At 38.0% G+C, this 20,427-nt stretch overlaps 1 protein-coding gene across 2 annotated transcripts in view; it reads right to left on the minus strand.

Annotated features, from left to right (window-relative positions):
- Positions 1-252: 252 nt before the first annotated feature.
- Positions 253-20,427, minus strand: part of col5a1 (procollagen, type V, alpha 1) — a 109,194-nt gene continuing 89,019 nt past the window's right edge. The window contains exons 44-66 of one of the 2 annotated variants that reach the window (XM_028463534.1): positions 19,846-19,899; positions 19,699-19,752; positions 19,144-19,251; positions 19,004-19,057; positions 18,815-18,922; positions 16,545-16,598; positions 15,423-15,530; positions 15,284-15,337; positions 15,138-15,191; positions 14,981-15,034; positions 14,846-14,899; positions 14,584-14,691; positions 14,449-14,502; positions 14,305-14,358; positions 14,100-14,207; positions 13,944-13,997; positions 13,829-13,864; positions 13,688-13,741; positions 12,450-12,717; positions 11,280-11,392; positions 8,409-8,477; positions 3,917-4,150; positions 253-991 (exon numbers count right to left, since the gene is read on the minus strand). In XM_028463534.1, the coding sequence (XP_028319335.1) occupies positions 845-991; positions 3,917-4,150; positions 8,409-8,477; positions 11,280-11,392; positions 12,450-12,717; positions 13,688-13,741; positions 13,829-13,864; positions 13,944-13,997; positions 14,100-14,207; positions 14,305-14,358; positions 14,449-14,502; positions 14,584-14,691; positions 14,846-14,899; positions 14,981-15,034; positions 15,138-15,191; positions 15,284-15,337; positions 15,423-15,530; positions 16,545-16,598; positions 18,815-18,922; positions 19,004-19,057; positions 19,144-19,251; positions 19,699-19,752; positions 19,846-19,899 (2,055 nt within the window). In that variant the 3' untranslated portion in view covers positions 253-844. Of the gene's footprint in view, positions 992-3,916; positions 4,151-8,408; positions 8,478-8,536; positions 8,606-11,279; positions 11,393-12,449; positions 12,718-13,687; positions 13,742-13,828; positions 13,865-13,943; positions 13,998-14,099; positions 14,208-14,304; positions 14,359-14,448; positions 14,503-14,583; positions 14,692-14,845; positions 14,900-14,980; positions 15,035-15,137; positions 15,192-15,283; positions 15,338-15,422; positions 15,531-16,544; positions 16,599-18,814; positions 18,923-19,003; positions 19,058-19,143; positions 19,252-19,698; positions 19,753-19,845; positions 19,900-20,427 lie in introns of both variants that reach the window. The other variant, XM_028463533.1, reaches the window with a different exon arrangement.

A 20,427-nucleotide genomic window follows, 5' to 3' on the forward strand; every position in this document is an offset into this window, starting at 1 on the left:
ATATTGGGAGGGTTAAAACAACACGGCCACAGAACTGGAACGCCAAATAACTTGTTTGTTTGTTTGTTTGTCATTTGATTTACAAGTTGAAACGTTCTAAACTTTGACGTTTTTTATATTTAATCCCTGTATCCACGGTTTTCCAACCCTCACACAGAAATGAGTCACATGCACGTTTTGAAGCCAGAAGAAATAAACATTACTAGGAAGAGAAGAAAAAAAATATACAGAATGTACTTACAAACATAAAAATCATTTTTTTTAATATATTTATATATATATATTTATATTTATATAAGGTCCATTCCATTTGAATGGCCTGACAATTATGCACAAACAAAGCTCCCGTAGTGAGCGAGCGAACAAAGGAAAAAAGAGAGAGAGGCAGCGGCAGAAGGAGAAGAAGAAGATGAGATCAAAGCTGAAAAAGGGAAAAATCAGATGGAGTCCATGGTAAATGCTGTGAGCGCCGTGATTGGCTGCAGCTCTCAGTCGCCTTTGATGTTTGAGACCCAGAAACTAAAATAAAACCAATGAACGTGTGTGAACGTGGCAGGATGTTTGATCCGGTTTCAAAACTTGCATGTGATGCTGATGGCCACACTGAGGTTTCAAGGTTATTTTCTTTTCCTCAATTATTTTGAACAATTTGCTGCGTTTTCAACTCGATTTCGTTTTTTAACTTGTACTTGTTGACGTGGAAAAAAAAGAAATACTTTTTACAAACAGAAGTGTCTCATTCTTTTTTTTTTTCATTTTGAATTTTTTTTCTTTCTGAGAAAACAAAAATAGGCCTTTAAAAAAAATCTCCATTTGTTCTGTAAAAAAAAATAAAAAAAGAGTCTTAGCCGACGAAACAGACGGGGCCCACTTCAAAGCCGAACTTCTGCGTGGAGCCGCCAAAGTCGTTGAACATAATGTCCACAAATGGCACCTGCTCCACCTTTGGCGTGTTGATCTCTAGTACTGTCTTTTCATAGCCCTTTTTCAGCTGTGGGGGAGGGGGAGGAAAGAGCACAATTAGCCACAAGCACATTACAAATACACATTCTGTTCGATAAACTAACGTTTATGCATTTAGTTTTAAGTTCGTGCTCAACCCTAACTCCAGGCCTGGCTCCATGACGGGCCCCCATCTAAGTTATTCTGCTATTGGTTCTACTTTATTTGAAGTTTTATACATAAGGCTAACATTACGCTGTCATTAAGTGTTGTTTGCTAAATTATGACACCTTTCGCTAAATTATGACACCTTTGGAGCTATGTTGGCATTTTCTGGTTAGGTAGAGGGATCTAGAGGAGTTAGGTAGTAGCTAGGGGTTGGGGGATAGGGGTTGTGGTAACGAAGGCTTAGAGGGCTACAGGGTTAGGGTTAGAGAGTTTGACGTGACGTAATGAAGGGTTAGAGGGTTATATGGTTGGGGTTAGAGGGTTAGGGGTTATGGTAACAAAGGTTTAAGGGTTAGAGGGTTAGGGGTTTTGGTAAAAAAGGATTAAGGGTTACAGCGTTTGGGGTTTTGGTAAAAAAGGATTAAGGGTTACAGGGTTTGGGGTTGTGGTAACAAAGGGTTAGATGGTTAGGGTTAGAGGGTTTGGGGTAATGGTAATGAAGGGTTAGAGAGTTTGAGGGTTAGGGGGTATGGTAACAAAGGCTTATGGGCAGTGTTGTGCTAGTTACTGAAAAAAAAGTAAGTAGTTACCATTACTAGTTACTTCATTCACAAAGTAACTCAGTTACTATTTTGATTACTTAACCAAAAAGTTTTATTTTTCAGCCTTAGCACAGTAATGTAAAGTAAGCTGTGCATATTCGAGGTGCACATTCTGCTGTTAAAAATGCTTATAAAAATAAATGTGGAAAAACTAATTCACTGCATTTTTATCAGCTACAGAATGCTAAACATAACAGGCTAATGAGCTGCTGTTAGCAGTGACTCAGCAGCAGCGACAGGCTGCATATGTACAACAACATACCGTGCAATAGTCTGGCTGACCTGTTCCTGGATAACAGTCACAGTCCGTTAAAATCCAGCCGCAGCATTAGCTTAGCTTCACTGACGCATCTTTTGGAGACAAAAATAATGCGCGTATTTCCACTCTGAGAAGCACGTCCTGCTCTCGCATTGACTCGCCATGATTGGCGCACGTAATGTAAACAGAAACACGCTGACAATGCTTCTTCTTCTTCTGTTTTACCGTGTTTGGCACGGCGTCCCGCAAAAAAATGTAGTGCTACTGTAAACAGGAAGTACACTGCAGCTAGCAAAGTAACGGACAAATGCACCATATTGTAACGGTAACGGCGTTATTTCTTTGGAAAAATATTGTGTTACAGTACTAGTTACTGTAACAAGTAACGCGTTACCGCCCAACACTGGTTATGGGTTAGAGGGTGTGAACGCACCTTTAGGGGTTATGGTAACAAACAACACTTAATGACAGCCGTATGACACCTCATTCATGCTAATGACAGGTATCGTGTCATGATAATGGCAGGGTAATGTAAAATTTGTTATGTATGTTGCTGATAGCAATAGTCAAGACATGGCGGACCCTCCTCAGGCAGAGACCTTGGTGTTAGCTATCAGTGTACAATAGTATCTGGTCTTTTTATAACAGTCTGACCAGAACCGACCAGGAAAAAGTTCTGTAATTACACATCCACTTTGGTAATTGCCTATCTTTGCTTTTAGGCGAGGGTCCACCCGAGGCAGAGATCACCCAGAAACTGACACACAACCACTCACACACTCCCGTTTACTCCAACTACGATTTTAGTGCCTCCAATTAACCCCATGTTTTTGAATGGTGGGAGGAACGCAGGGTAGTCGGAATGGGTTAAGAAATCCACGCTAGCTAGCTAGCTAGCACAGGGAGAAGTGCCACACAGGAAGACCCAAGTTTCTACCCTGGAGCTTAAACCCAGGACATTGTATATATGCTGTTCATCCATTCCATTGTGCAAAAAAGTTATTGTTATGCAAGTCATTTGATATTCCACTAAACTCTCTGACTACCAGTGTTTAGATTTACTCCATACACTCTTTTTATGCATTGAAGGTAATAAAAGTGCATTAAGTTTATTGCTACAGCCTCTGGTAGTTTGTTTTTTAGGGGGGGATCAGTGATTGCAGGGGAGACTCAGAGCAGCTGGAGCCTAATCAAGCTCATCACATGCAGCTTTTTTGGGGTCACTGATTGCAGGTGGAGACTCTTTGAAGTATTGGAAGTGTCCTACTAACGTATTACTCACTCGTACTAAGTTTGATGTTAAAATGATTATGTAGTGCGTTCACATTAGATAGTATGAAAAGATTGAATTGAATACATGAGAAATACCTAGATCTTGTATATTGTCTCTGGACATGTCTTAAGTATGCACGGTGGACACACTAGTCATACATACATTGCAAGCGATCACATCCCCCTTTTCAAAATAAAAGCATCTCTTCTCGTCTTCCATTAGTTATTTAACACCTTTGTAAATAGGGCTCTTGTTTTGAAATAAACCAGAAGTTTCATTAGTGGCACTGAATATTTGGAGTTTCATTAAGTTTGTGTATTATTTTGGAGATTCGCTGAGATATGTACAACTGAATTAGTTGGTAATTTATACAATGATTCATGGTTTCTTTGATTATTTTTGCTGCGGGCTGAATTGGATGCTCTAAAGGGCCGGATTCAACCCTTGGGCCTTGCTTGTGGACACGTCAGGTCTAAATAAAAATGAGAAAACCTGCACCCTGGTTATGGTTCTGAACCACGAACCGTTACGTTTATTTTTTTAGGATATAATTTTATTTCCATGGGCCCTTGATATCTTAATTTTGTATTTTTTTATTTTCTTCATTTATTGCAGTGAGTAAAGATGCATCAAAGGAGCTAAATGATGAACATTTGAGTAATGGCGTCTTACCGCACAGCCGTCGACCAGGGCGCGGATGTAGGGGTTGTTGTCGTACGACATCTCCTCATCGTTGGAGCCCAGGAAGCGAATGGCCTTGTCGTGGTTGTCCTGGTCCTGGTCATGCCAGGCCACCGACTGGTAGCAGTTGTACGTCATGTTCTGTTTGGCCGCTGCGCTAAGCAACCGTAGGAAGGTCATCTGGACTACGTCGATGAGGTTGCCCTCAGCGTCTACGTACGTGAGCTGTGAAGACAACGATGACCACGACTGAACATCAGATGCTTCTCAACATGAAGAGGGAGAGTCACAGAGTGCGACTACTAGATTTACACCGTCATGGTGGTGCAGGAGGTCATTTCTGTGTGACTGATGGATGGGGATTTGTATTCTGGTTTAACAGCCCCATGGGGAGTTAGTGGGCGTTCGTTTTCTTGACATCAGTGTCAATACGAGGTGTCATTTAAGGACACAGAGTTAATAAACTCTCAGACTCTGAGGGTACGGAGATAAAACTAACGTGACATGTGATAAATAATGACCAGGATGAAAACCTCACACATATCAGGTGTTTCATTTACTACATAATTAATAATTAACTCAAAAATAGTTTATGGAAAAGTGCCTGTTTTTTCATACTTTTTCCATTTTTGATGAAAATAAAATAATAATTTTAACAAAACAGGAGATTTAATAGAAATTAAAATCATATTTTGATTTTTTCAAGCCATGAATGTTCTGTATCTCTGCTTTAGATTATTATTATTATTAATAATAATAATAATAATAATAATAATAATAATAATAATAATAATAATAAACCAATAATTAATTAACTGATTTTTTTTTTTAAGTGCCTTAAATACTTTTTACAATTATATATTTATTTCACAAACAAACAAAAAATATTAAATAGAGGAAAATATTAAAAAAATAATGGAAAATAAAATTAAAAAATTGCTTCTAATTTCTATGAAATCTGCTATATTTTGGTAAAATGTATAATTTGTTTTAAGCCATGAATGCTTGGTATCTCAGCTTTATAATAATAATAATAATAATAATAATAATATAATATAACTTTAAGTTAATATATCAATAATTAGTTAACTGAAAAATTGTTTTTCTTTAAAGTGCCTGTAAATGTATACACTATAAAATAATCTTAAATTGAGAAAAAAGAAGAAGAGAAAACAAAAAAACTACATAAATCCTCATATAGAGGTTCCACTACACCACCTACACTCAAATGATTGAACAAACAATAATAAAACCATAATAATTTTACATATTAGTTTGTAAATTAGACAAATCTTCCATTTGTGATGTTTTGGTAAAATGGATATTTTATTTTCCACCATTTTTTTTAAATTACCAGACTAGCAGATTTCATCGAAATTAGAATTAAATTTTATTTTTATTTTTTAAGGCATGACTGTACGTAATCCTGCTGTTTAAAGCTTGACATCCATTTAAACTGTAGTCATTAATTAAACTAAACTAAATGTGAAATGCATTATCAGTGTGATTAAATTCATGGATTAATCACAGTATTAATTGTCCTAAATGAAAATGTCGAGCAGTATTGACGTGTTGATTACTTCCTAATTACCCCTCAAATCCCATTTTCCAAGGTCATGTAGCAGAAAAGGGAGTTGATTCCCATTAAGGGGATTTTAAGGGGGATTAAAGGGTGGGGAACGTCTGACTGGAACACGTTCTTCAACTTCATGTTTTTTTCATACCAACCATCGGGAATCCATTAGATCCACTGGGTTGCTTCGTCTTTCAGACAAATGAGACTTACTGAGAGTGAAGCACATGCAGGGCCCGTGCCATGCTGACACACACACACACACACACACACACACACACACACACACACACACACACACACACACACACACACACACACACACACACACACACACACACACACACACACGCACAGGCATGCATTGGGGAAAAAAACGATGCTGACACTGTATTGTGACTTTGTTAAACCCTCCTATTATTCTTGGGGTCAATTTGACCCCATGTAGTTTATAATTAAAATTTTTCTGAAAATCATTTTCTGGAGGCAAATTTCACCCTTGGGGTCAATTTGACCTAAAATGTGTCAGTAGTATTTGAGGATAATGGGAGGGATAAGGCGCTGCTTCCCTTGCAGCAACCAGCAGTTTAACCCTCCTATTATCCTTGGGGTCAATTTGACCCCTTTCAGTGTTTATCATTCCAAAAATAATCATTGACTTTTTTTTTTAACTTCATATTTCATGACTTTTCCTAATTGATTAAGCATATGTGCTGAACACATATTGGTGTTCCTCTGGGGTCAATTTGACCTCAAGCTGTTTTAGCTGTTTAAAACTGGTGGCGCTAGAGAACAGGTCAAAGTTTAATTATCAAGGGGTTGTTTATGTATTTAACAAATATTTATAAAATGCCTGACACAAAAAACTTGGTCAACAATTTTCAGAAAATCATTTTCTGGAGGCAAACATCCCTGGGGTCAGATTGACCCTAAGGGTAAAAGATGGTAGTGATATGTGAGGATAATAAATAGGAGGGTTTAAAGATACTTCCTGGCCTGATTGATCTGATTGTGTAATAATATTAACGTCTTGTCCAGTGTCAACACCGTGGTCCAATTGAAAAAAGCACTTGCTCCACCCCCTCCCCCCTTCCTTCACCTCCGTTCTTCTCCCAGCACAGCGTGTCGCTCCAGCTTGCCACTGCCAGACAAACATTACCTCTTTATCGGTGGCATGTCAGCGGTGACTGAGTACCCAGAAGCCCCCTGGGTGGAGACTGAGTGCCTGGTCTGTTTGACTCACAGATATTTCACTGGGCCATTTTACCTCAGATGACTTTACATTCTACTTTTTGGTTTCTATAGAACATAATAAATCAGAACCTGATCAAGATCAACCATTACAAACCAACAAATTTGGAAAACTTTAATCATTTAGCGTGATTTTATTCATTTTTTTTCTTTCATCTGATGTATTTCGGCCACTATTACTGTATTTTGTGAGTCATGGGACCGTCAAGGCACACAGTCATTATTAGGTGATGCTCTCTTCCCAGGAAATCAAGATTCTTACAGCTTTGTGTAACAGTGGAATCCAAATGTGTCAATTGTGAAACAAAAAAATAAGTATTTCCTCGTTTAAAATTTTTTTTTTAATTCACACGCTATAAAAGAGGCAGTTTTATGTTAAAGTATTACTTACTGTCCATGCTTTATAGGAATAATAAAGATAAGGTGTGGTTTAATGGAGGACACAAGCAGACAAGGGATGTCAAAGTCATTTTAGTTCAGGATAAATGACTTATAAATGATAAAGTGTGTGAGTATATCAGTCCCTGCACAATCTTCACTTAAATTTCCCTGATTTTGGGGGATTTGGGGACATTTCAAGGAATAATTTGAGTTGAATTTGCCAGATTTTGAAAAAATTGAGAGTTCTTTCAACAATCGTGAGATTAAAAATGACTGCTGTCATGTGACATAAGAAGTGGAAAACTGAGCTCAGCAAATATTGTGGATTTTAATTGAATTTCAGTATTTGGAGAGGAAATATCAACTACTGAATTAGTTGGTAATTTCACAAAATATTTCATGATTTTTCTACCATTTTTACTTTCTTGAGCGGGCCAAATTTGATGCTCTAAAGGGCCAGATTTGGCCCCGGGGCCTTGAGTTTTACACATGTGACTCTAATAAAAATAAAGTGTGGCCTACGCTTATTCCATGTACTAATACGTTTCCATGCCCAGGTATTTCAGACCTAAACGTCTTTCATTAAATTATTTAAAATTCTCAAACTAATCTGATGTTTTGAATTAAACAAATCATTTTAGAGGCTAAAAAAAATCTGTGGGGTCACCAGAAACTGGTGATATAAAAATGGTGTGACGACCCCCAAATGGTTGGAAACCAACTGTTGTTGTAATTCCGTTAAACATCTGTCCTGCTGTAATCCTGGTATAACATTAGTGCAAATTTAGAACATTTAAAGCATGTTATTGTCATTACTGCCATAATTGAGATGTTTCTGATGCAGATTTCATATAAATCTGTCTAAAACATGTATTTAGTAGCTTTCTATTGTAGTGAGGGCCACTTGATCAATGTTCATGCTAACATTTTAAATTAATGACAAACTGGAACATTAACACATGTCTTTTTGTGTAATATTGTGTAACACTGTTTTTATGTGTATATACAGTATAACATTGTATTTTCAAATTGCATTGAATGTGACATACGTGAATTCCAGTCTGTATGTTACACAAAGCCTCCTTCATTTCTCAGAGAGCATCACCTCTGTAGTTGGACTGAATGATGAGCAGCACAAACAGAATCATGCAGCATAAAAACAAGAAGCTGAACTATAATAGTTTCATAGTTTCAGAACCAGAACCATGCAGAGCCTGGCAAACACAGAGTCCAGGGCCTCAAACCAGGGACTCTGGGGTCACAGGCGGGTCCACTTACCAGCGAACCTCTCTTGTAGTGACTATACCATGTGCCTGGGGAGTCTTTGGGCCATTTTGCCATTTTGCTCTGTAAAATATAAAAGGCATTCAGGGAAGAGGAAAAGGACTTTGTGAAGTCCGGCTTACCAGTTTACCACGTTTGAATTCACTGAACCAGGAGCCGGGATTCTCCTTAACCCAGGATGTGAGCCTAGCCTGGGGGGGGTGGGGCACGGATCCACAATGGGGAGGAAAAAACAGGCGTGTTAAAGAGACGGAGAACATCGGACAAGAAAAACCCTCATTTCTTAGTCGTCTGAGATGTCTGCGCAGGTTTTCTACACCACTATATTTACCTGGCTGCTATTAGCAGCTGAAATACTCTGAGTAAATAGTAATTAATCAAGAAACGATCACCTGCAAGTCGCTCTAAAACAGAGTAAGTGCAGAGCAGCCTTTGGCACTCTGTGTTATCCCATTAAACTGTGATGTGGCCAACAGGACAGATTTAACGCTCGCTGCCATGACAATGATGAATCTCTCCACAATTAGAGGGCACGCTTTGATAAGGGCCTGTCATCTACACTTTAACGTGCTAATGAGATCAGATGGTATGAATTAGTCCTATGCTGTGTTCAATGTCATCTTTACTCAGTTTTACCCCTTTCAGAAAGTCGGAATTCTGGGAAAAAAGTATGAATTCTGTGAAAAAAGTAGGACTTCTAAGATTAAAGTTAGAATTTCTGTGTTTAAAGTCAGAATTCTGAAGAAAAAGTAGGAATTCTGAGTTTAAATTCTGAGAAAAAACTGAAAATTCAGGAAATCTGAGAAAAAAAAGTAGGAATTCTGAGAAAAAAGTATGAATTTTGTGAAAAAAAGTAGGACTTCTAAAATTAAAATCAAAATTCTGAGAAAAAAGTACAAAATCTGATTAAAAAAAAATAGGAATTCTGAGTTTAAAGTCAGAGAAAAAACTGAGAATTCTGTGAGTGAAGTCAGAATTCTGAGAAAAGTAGGAACTCTGAGAAAAAACTGAGAATTCTGAGAATAAAGTCAGGATTCTGTGATTAAAGTCAGAATTCTACGATTAAAGAAGTCAAAATTCTGACTTTTTCCCTTAGTCTTCGAACTTTAAACTTAGAATTTTCTTTCAAAATGTAGCCCCAATATTGACGAAACTTTTGGACTTTATCTAAAACTATTGCAAATATACACAGAATACATTCTCAGTATTTATAAACATTTCAGAATCATTGTCGAAGGTGATTTTAAAAATATATCAAAATTTTATTTCAAAAACTGAATTTTTAATTTTGCTGTGATGTGAAAAATTGGAGTAAATGTAAAAACTCTCTTAAACAAGACATATTTAACGCTCTCTTCCATGACAATGATGAATCTCTCCACAACTAGAGGGCACGCTTTGATAAGGGCCTGTCATCTACACTTTAACGTGCTAATGAGATCAGATTTCTACGGGATGGCATGAATGAGACCAACGCTGTGTTCAATGTCACTTTTGCTTAGTTCTACCCCCGTGGTTAGAACACAAGAGAACATTCTGCCCTTGCTCCGACTTTCTCTTTGCAGCTGGAAGTCTGTCCTTCTATAGCTGAGCACCTATAAAGCATGTGGACAAACACAATGGGAAAATAGCATCACAGCACCAACATGTTAGAGCAAAAACCCAAATAAAAGTGATTTTGAGCAAACCTCGGCTCCTCTGAGGCATGTCGAGCAGGATCATTAAAACGTCTGTAGCGCTGCATGATTACACAACTCCAGACTTGTCAAAGACAGTGTTTCACAACTTGGCTTCTCTCCGCTACTCCACACACTCATGCATAATGAACCAAAACCCGACTCGGTGTGGCTGGCAGCAGCTCCAGGGGTTTTAGCTGATAAAGTCCTTAATGACGTTTCTTTAAACAATGCAACTCAGCTACAGCAAATGACAATATTTCAATTAATGAGCAGAGATGTATTTTTCTACTTGGAGTTTGGATTTTTAGGGGCCAGGCAGGAACCAATTGTTATTCTACATGATGTTCTTTGTTCTTCAGACGAAATCCTACTTCCCGCGGGGGGAACAATAGCAAGATTTTGCGCAAAAGTCCAGTCTCATGCATACGGATAAGGATTAGGGCCACTGGAAAAAATAAACCAAGGTCCAATTTGTTTTCATTAATATTAAAGTTTTAAGTTTAAAGTCAGCATTCCAAGATTAAAGTCAGAATTTTGACAAAAAAAAGTAGGAATTCTGAGATTAAAGTCAAGAATTATTAAATTAAAGTCAGAATTCTGATTTAAAACTCAGAATTTTCTTTCAAAATGTTGCCCCAATACCGAATAAACTTTTGTGCTTAATCTAAAATTATTGCAAATAAGAATGCAAATGTTTGCTAAAAATATGTTTGTTTATACAAAAAATAAATCTGAATTTATTTCAAAAACTGATTTTATTTATTTGTTGTTGTTTTTTTTGTTTTGTTTTTTTACAGCATTTTGAATTTAGCTCTCATGCAAGTGATTTTAAAAATAATTTAAAAAAAATTAAAAATTGCGCATTTTGCCAATTGCTAAAAACAAATTACCAACATCTACATGCTGTCTACAAACAATATGTATATTTTGGGATTTTGTCATAAAAAAATGAATTTTTGACAGTTGTTTGAAATCTCTTTACCTGCCAGCTGTCTTGTTCAGGTAAAAATTGCCTGGCCCTGACTATTGCTGCACAGCAGCTATAATCTTCACAACCCTAACATTAACTTTTTAATCTATTCCTAACTGATCATAGCTCAGCTTTAGTTTATTGTGATGTATCATAAAAAAACATTTTCTCACACACATTTTCTCCTCCGTGTGGAAGCGAAAGCCTCGGACTCACCCCTTCAGATTTCTTATCTGGGAAGATGCAGCTCTCGCCTCCTGCTGTGAAGTTGCAGTAAACCTTGAAGGAGTCGCGAGAGCAGCCCTGGTTTGGATCAATCCAGTACTCGCCTGGAGAGACGGAAAGGTAAAAAAAAGCTCTGTGATGTTAGGTAAGAATGGGGCACGGCACTATTTCACACTATTACATGAGCTTTGCTTTAGAACAGGGGTGTCAAACTCATTTTAGTTCAGGGACCAAATATGGAGCATATTTTAGGCGGGAAAATTAGTAATCTGAACACTTTTGTATTCGAGTTTGCACTTCACGTGTCAATAAATGATAAAATATGTATGGCACTGATAATATCAAAGCAATAAGTGTCAGATTTCAGTCCCTGCAGGATCTTCACTTTATATCTTTTTTAGTTTTCGTGACCATTTTTAAGTAATTTGGGGAAATTTGAAGAAAATTGCAGGATTTTGGAAAAATGTTGAGTTCTTCCAACAATTTGAGATTAAAAATGACTGAAATCATGTGATATAAACATGGGGAAAATGTGGCCCTGCTAATAATGAATGTGTGTATTATTTTGGAAATATCTATGCTACACAATGATGGGAGAGAGAAAGAGTGAAACATTTACATATGACAGCATTATAAATATGGGTTTTTATAATGTTTATTTTTAGTTAAAAATGATAATCATTAATATAACGATGGAAATTATCTTGATCAGAACATGAAGTGAAAATACAAAGTGGGAATTGGTGGAAATAAATCTTTCTGGAAGGCGCAAAATGAGGTTTCATTCCACTTATTTACAAAATGAGATTCTTTAAAATGTGTATTATCACTTATGATGCTCCATAGTGGGGTTTTCATACTATTCTGAGCAAAATGTTGTAGTCGGACAAAGGGGGGACTTGGATTCATAAGTAAGAGAAAGGGGGTAATTGAGCAGAAAAAGTAAGTTTGAGGACCACTGTATTAAAGGGCTAGATTTGGCCCCCGGACCTTGAGTTTGACACGAAAAAGAAGACACGTTTTTTAGTGCAGTTATTAGAATAGAACCAAACTGCTCCCTGAATTCAAAAAGACAGTATTTTTTTGAGGATTCTTCAATGGCAATAATACATCAGATTTGAACATTAGATAGCACTCCTTTATGGATATCCTGGTACCAACCATCGGGGAAGTCGGGATGACAGAGCTGCAGGTCCTTGCAGGTACGAGCAGGGTTGGCCTGAGTTCCCAGTGGGTGTTTCATCTGCTCGATTTCCAGTTTCAGAGAGTTCAGAGAGCCAAATATCTCCTCCATGCCGTCGTCGTAATCTTTGTAGTTGGCATCCATGGCTGCGTCATCCACAATCGAGCTAGCGTCGATGTTCCTGCGTGTTCTGCCCTTCATGGATGACTGGATGGGTAGTGGGTGGATGACATCACCAGGAGGACCCTGTGAGAAATTTGAAAAAAAAAAAGCAGATGTCAGTCAGAATAGATGAGTGAGGAGTGATGTTCACACAGCTTTAAGATTCTCAAACATTTTCATATAACTTCATCAAACTTGTTGTGACGGTTTTGATGAATGAGACGAATGAGTCCAGCTTTAGGGTTGCTGGTCAGATGATTTATTTGGTAAAAGGGTTTTTGGGAACAGACCGGCCTGGGATTCGGTCATGTAGCAACATCTTTAAGGGGAAATAAAGAGCAGAGCTTTTTGGGGCCCATCCATGAAGTCGGCAAAATTATGGTCCATTGGAAAAGGTGAATATTGGCTTAAAAGTGGCAGAAATTGGGGAATTAGGTGGCTGGGGTAATGCAATTTAAAAAAGTACAAACAATTACTTCAAACTGGCAAATAATGGGCATGACAAATTGTGAATGTGGTTAAATTGCCAAAAATAAGGATGAGATATGTTGAAAAAAGGTTTAAAAGTGACAATATTGGGTCAATATATGAGACATTAGGTGGAAAAGTGGATGGAAAGGGTTTATACGTGATGAAAATGTCTTGTAAGTGGAAAAAATGTGCAGATAAGGCAGAAATGGGAGTAATGTAGAAAAAATGCATAAAAGGAGCAAATATATGGCAAGAAAAGGTGCTGAAAATGGGTTAAAAATATGGCAAGTTTGGTATAATTGCAGAAATATTGTAAAAATAAGCAAAAATGGGCTCAAATTGTAAAAAAAATTCCTAGTGTCTTGAGGGCATCTGGCGACTCCCTCCCAGTATCTCACGTAAACATCTTATGCTGTTCAGTGCTCTGTGTTATTTGTGTTGCTGATAGCGGTAGTCATAACATAGCGGAGCCTCCTCAGGCAGAGACCTTGTTGAGTGCTATCAGTGTATAATGGTATCTGGCCACAGTCTAACCAGAAGAGAGTTCTGTAATTACGTATCAAAACTAAGGAAATGAACTCACAGGAGGACCAGGAGGTCCCAGCTGACCGCTCTCTCCTTTAGGTCCAGTTTGACCCTGAAACGAGCAAAATCAACAAATCATTTTTAGACTAATTGATTTGGGCTTCAAAATAAAAGGTTTTTGATGAAGTGAATTACTCACAGTTGATCCTTTGGCTCCTTTGGGACCAGGAGCACCCTTTAGACACAAAGATGTTCAAGTCATCAATACATTCTCAGAGGTTCATACAGATGTAGAAATAAAAAAAGAGACTTACAGGTAATCCTGGAGGTCCGATTGGACCAAGTGGACCTGATGGACCAGCAATTCCCTAAATGAAAAAGCAAAAATATGATACAATACCTGTTGTAATGAAACAAAACAGGTAAACACGATAACGCTAGTGTTTATAATTCAATTGTAGTTTATTTACGTAGTCGCCTTTGGGACCAGATGATCCTGAAGGACCAGGCAAGCCTCTGTCACCCTTTTCTCCTTGTTCACCAGGGGGTCCAATAAGACCGATGAGTCCCGGGTGTCCCTAAGAGCAAAACAAATGACATGAACAATCGTTAGATCAGGACAAAAATAGACTTCTTTGACCAATGGGCAGTAAGCACTATTGGAGAGTGACTCACCTTTTCTCCCTTAACACCAGAATCTCCTTTTAGACCCGGTAATCCAGGAGGGCCCTGTGAGAGAGAAAGGACAGGTACATTACATCACACTGTTCTGAGTATTCTGTTGGCATGCTTTAAATGCCAGGAGTCACTCCAACTCACCATAGGACCAGGAGGTCCATCTGGTCCTGGGGCTCCAGGTAAGCCTTGTTCTCCCTGGCAAAGACACGTTCTCTCTTTAGTGTTTGTGGCAGGAAAACTATACAATGTTGTTGTACTAATACTGCTGTGACTTACAACTGCGCCAGGAATACCCCTCAGTCCTTCAGAACCAGGCTTGCCAGGTGATCCCTGAGGGCCAACAGGTCCTGTCTTTCCAGGGGGTCCCTCCATGCCAGACTCTCCCTTTCATACAAACAAGACACACACACCGTTAGCATCAGATTGTTCGTCAATAAAGAATTAACTACATTTTGACCGAACCTTATGCAAAAAATGACTGTAAATGACATCACAAACAAGCAGTTTTACATAAATTACGACGTTGGAGCGATGTTACCTTGGCTCCCTTCTCTCCCTGTCTTCCCTCAGGTCCTGCTGGTCCATGAGGCCCCTGATCAAGCATAATGGCACAGGTTCACAAAGCAGAAAGGACAAGCTTTTATTATTTATAAAAGAAGCTATTTGTACTTACTCTTTTTCCAGGTGGTCCAGCAGGGCCGGATTCACCAGTTGGTCCAGGTGATCCCTAATTTGGAGCATAAATGCACAAACATTAAAATCTATACATATTTTACATTTTGTATGTAGATGTTATATATATATATATATGTTTTAACCCAGACACTCACAGGTTGACCCGCTTCTCCATCATCTCCCTTGTCTCCTGCTGGACCATCTAATCCCTGCATGAGACACAAGAAAATACTTCATCTCAATGTTTTCCTTGAAGACGTCAACGTTTACGAGCTATTCTGAGGATTTTTAAGATACGTACAGCTGGACCTGGTTCTCCAGGGGGACCAGGGTCACCAGGGAAACCACTAGGACCCTAAAAAACCACAATAGCAGCATAATTTTTTTATGAAACACAACACAATATTCCATTGTGTGTGAGAACGTTGGGTAGAACTTACAGGGCTGCCTTTGGGACCGTCGTCTCCAGGGGGACCTTTAGGTCCAGGAGGTCCAGCAGCGCCTGCTGGTCCGCCCTCTCCCTTTTCTCCTCGCTCTCCTCTTGGGCCCTAGAACCATATCTAAAATTGTGAGAAAGTCCTGATTCCAGACAGCAACAAAAATAAACATAAAAAGCTCCCAATGGAAATTTGGACTGTAATTATAGATAAACTAATGAGGAGAATAGATATTGACGAACAGGAATAAAAGGGTAATTCAACAAACGGCCCACGCACTTCGGTCTAAAAAAAAATCTAAAATCTTTACTAATTGTTCCGTGATTATTCAATAAGCACACTGACACTGTAAATCTTTAGTTTGATCTAATAAATACTTTGAGATACGGTGTTGATTTCTGTGCGTCCTTATTTTTCTTCCATTTTCATCTTTGAATATCTCATGAACTCTAGCACACAGGAAACTGAAATTTGGTATATTAACATAGCTCCACCTACTCTCTCAGAATATATAACAAGATCTGCTATACATTCTATCTGGTGGACATGCTAGCTCCTCTAAATAGTCAAAAAGTGAGTGTGTGTTTGGGTCTGGAACATGTTTGTGCCTTCAGTAAACTACTTAGCATATGTCTCAGCTCCCTGTAATTTGATCAGCCTAGAGCTATGAACATAGACTGTTCACATCACTAATGATTAGTGACATATATGTATTGGTTCTAGGATGACACGCTCCGGAAATGTGGAAAAAAAACTTTTTTTTTTTAACTGTTTTCAATGGCCCATAAATGCATGTGGAAATATAGCAAAAAAATTATCTCCCACACTTTTTTCACAATAATTTTTCAAAACTTTTGTGAGATCTTGTGATTCCCGCTCAATTATGCTGCTGGTCCAAAATGTTTCCAAAACAGTTCAAATATTCCATGACTTTTCAAGACTGGAAAATCATTTTTAAAATTCCATAACTTTTCCAGGAATTTCATGACCCATTGGACCCTGTTTATAGTATAAAGTTTACTATTTCTTGGGATAAAAAACACTTTTTAAGAATTTTTTCAGACCGAAGTGTGTAAGATTTTATTTCCATCATTTAGAAATGAAAGAATTGAGACCATTACTCACTGGTGGACCGAATTCTCCCTGTAGTCCTGGTTCACCAGTTTCACCAGCGTCGCCCTGAAAGACAAGGTTAGGAGAAAATAAAGCAGGTGAGGAGCAGACACATTATGAGTGGGTGAGATTCGTTTACGCAGCAGTGGATGGGGCCTCAGAGGGGCCCCTCGGTGTCGCCCTGCCCTTGTCACCCAAACGGGAACAAGAAAAATACGACACATGAAGTTTCAATCCATCAAATGGGAGCACACTGAGTGGCTGGAGCAGGAAGGGCGCTGACCTGACAGTTCTCCCCAGACCCAGAGTATCTATCATGTCCCATTGCTCTGCCCTTATTGGATAGATGTCCTGTTGACTCACCTACATTACAGTTACTATCGTTACTCAGTGTCACATCAGCACATCCTCGTCCCTGCTGGGCTTTCACTGCATTGTGCAGATGTGAACGTAATGGATTACAAGTACTCACGTTACTGTAATGGAGCTGCTTTTATGGATACTTGTACTTTTTTTTAATATATTTCTAAATCAGTCATTTTACTTGTACTTAAGTACATTTTAAAAGACGAAAAGTAATTAGTTACATCAGATTGAACATAATGCACGGCACCAAAACAGTAGTGAATGCTGGTCATTTTCTCCATTTTAGAGTTAATAAATGTAGCGATACTTAGAGCCTGATAAATATTTTATTTTGAATTTAATTCATTGATGTTTTTTAATTTTTTTTGAAATAATTGTATATTTTGACAAACCTTGTATTTTATACAGATGCCTTTGTGGAAAATAAATGAAGATCCATTTGTGCAAGATTTGGTCTCTTCCTTTACTGTATGCTAGGGTGCTAGAGTACAATTTCCATTAAGTTACAGTACTTCTACTTGAGTAGGATATTGTTGGAAACGCAGTGTTTGCTAGCGATGATAGAACCAACAAATGCTGTAGCTTCATCGGTGGTTTTGCTGATTCAGCATTTAGAAATTACAACCAGGATGTCTTTTTTTTTATCACGCATTCTTTTCTAAAAGCCGTGCACGGGGCTTTGCAGCAAAGCAAAGCTGGGGTGCGTGCCAGCGCCCAGGCTTTGGCGGAAGAAATGCCAGGTCAGCGGCTGTCCGATTAGCCCAGGGACTTTGTGTTAAATCTTAAATTGCACAGGAGGAAAACAAGCCGTCCTATTCAATTCTACAGACTAAACTAGAAAGAAAACAAATTACTACTAATAGAAACATATACAGTCTATTCCAGGAAAGGTTTGAAACAGCAGCAGTAACAACGCTGATTCTTTCTTTTTTTTTTTTTTTTTTTTTTTTTTTTTTTTAGTGAGTGCTGCAATAAATAATGCATTGATCTTCTCAATATAGCAGTGCAACGCCTTTGACTCTTTTATTCACAATCTGTCCACCCACCAGCGTTGTCGGAGATATCCGTCACTTAGTGAGATTTGTTGAGCGTAATGTGTCACTCAGCAGTAGGTAAACAGAGATAATTATTCAATGATTTACAAAGATGTTACATAAGGAAATTAATGGCTGCAAAAGCTCTAAAACACTCTATGTTTACATAATAAATACTGTTTAAACCAGTGGTTCCCACGAACCCCTAAAATAAAGGTGCCACAAAAATGATGGTCTATTGGTGGTTAAAAAATATGGTCCAAAAATGGTGGGAAAAGTTGGTGAAATGGGACTTTAAAAACCATGGAAATCAGTTAAATTAGGACTGAAAAAGTGATGAAAAGGGTTTAAAGTGTAAATATTGGCGTAAAAGTGGCAGAAAGGTGGAAATGAGGGTTTTGGGGTAATGAAATTTAAAAAGTAGGAGCAATTAGTTCAAACTTTCAAATAATGTGCATGACAAATCGTGAATGTGGTTAAATTGACAAAAATGAAGCATAAAATATGTATTGAAAATGGAAAATGTCTTGAAAGTGGAAAAAATGTGCAGAAAAGGCATTGAAATTTGATGGAGGAGTGGCACAAATGGGAGCAATGTAGCAAAACTGCAAAAATATGGCAAGAAAAAGTGATAAAAATAGGTTAAAATATGGCAAGTTTGGTGTAATTACAGAAAAAGAGTAAAAATAAACAAAAATGGGCTCAAATTGTTCAAAAAATATTCTTAGTTTCTTGAAGGCATCTGGCGAGTGTCAACCCTCTCCAAGTGTCTCATGACCCTAAATGTGGTCCTGACCCCATTGTTGAGAACCACTTGTTTAAGGAGATCTTAAAAACTGTAAAAAGAGGAAGATGGTACAGGCATATATTTGAAATACCAACCTTTTCTCCAACAGCACCAGGATTTCCAATGCCACCAGGTGGTCCCTGGGGGCCGTCGGCTCCTGGGGGACCTGAAGGACCTCTGGGACCAGGGGGACCAGGTGGACCCTAAGAGAAGACATTCTCTCTTTATATATTCAGCACTTTATATGGAATTAACAAAAACGTTTAAATTAGGAATGCTCTTACCATCTGACCAACATCTCCAGTTTCACCTTTTTCACCAGGTGGTCCCGGCAAGCCCTAAAACAGAGATTAAACACGTTGCATTGACATGGTAATACATGATAATCAGTGCCATGATATCTACTGTTCGTTGTGATCTGCACCTGTAATCCAACTGGACCTGGAGGTCCAGGGAATCCTCTTGATCCTTCATCTCCTTTCTGGCCGAACATGCCCTGCTGTCCTCTGGGACCAGGCTCTCCATCTGCCCCCTGCAAGAAAAAATCAAGTCCATTTCATCTGCTTCCAGTTTGCCTTTTGTTTGTCCAATTACATTTAAGTAATTAGGTTATAAGTTATGAGATTTGACTGGTTTTCTGGTCTTTTAGGCGTGACTTTTGTATTTGATTTAACTCAGTAAGTGCTACTAAATCTTTATGAGTTATTACCCCTTTTTTTCCATGACTACAATTCATGAAAAGGGCATTTGGAAGAAATGGACAAATGATGAGGCTGCAGACTATCAAAAGTTTGGTATTCTGCTCACCAAGTCACTGCGTTTGCATCAGCTGCAGAATTAGAACAACAGGGGACAAACTCACATTGAAACACAAACACTATATTTGAGATTGTGTCGAGTTTAAATGTAATAATTAAACTTTTTTTTACTGACTTAACAAAAATGAGCTGAGAAAATGTCACAAAAAAGAAACACTTACAGATGGACCGGGTGCTCCGATGGGGCCTTGAGGTCCAGTGGGACCAGGTGGACCCTAAAGACGGAAAAAGAGACACACCAAAGTCAGTAATCACATTAATGGAAATCATTAAAAGTAAATCATGATTTACTTATTTTTGGCACTTACATGCTCTCCTTTGTCACCTTTACCTCCTTTCTGACCTGGCTCTCCGAGTTCTCCCTGAGAAAAAAAAACAAACAATAACATCAAGATGTGAAAATTAGCAACGTACAAGTCGTGAACGTGGTGATATATAGCGTGAAAAAAGAAATGATTTTAACCCTCATATTATCCTGAAATATTAGTAACGCATTTTACCCTTGGGGTCAACCTGACCCCCCCCATGTCATGTATCAACTCAAAAGTATCAATTCTTCACCTGCAGGTGTGGGAATGTAAGGTAGAATACAAATACATTGTTACTGTACTTAAGTAGTTTTTTGTGGTATCTGTACTCTACTTGAGTATTTATTTTTTTACTTATACTCCTTACTTTTTTAAACAAATATCTTGAAACATTTTAAGTACAAATTGTATCTATAATAAGTGCTAAATTTTCCAGGTGTTCATAAAGGGTAACAGATTTAATTCATTTTCATTTATCAGTTTTCATAAAAATGTCATTTTTTTTCTTGACACATTTTATTTACAAATTATTATTATTATATTATGAGTGCTAAATTCTCCAGGTGTTCACAGGTAACTGAT

This window comes from Gouania willdenowi, chromosome 12 (assembly GCF_900634775.1).
Source record: "Gouania willdenowi chromosome 12, fGouWil2.1, whole genome shotgun sequence".
NCBI lineage: Eukaryota > Metazoa > Chordata > Actinopteri > Blenniiformes > Gobiesocidae > Gouania > Gouania willdenowi.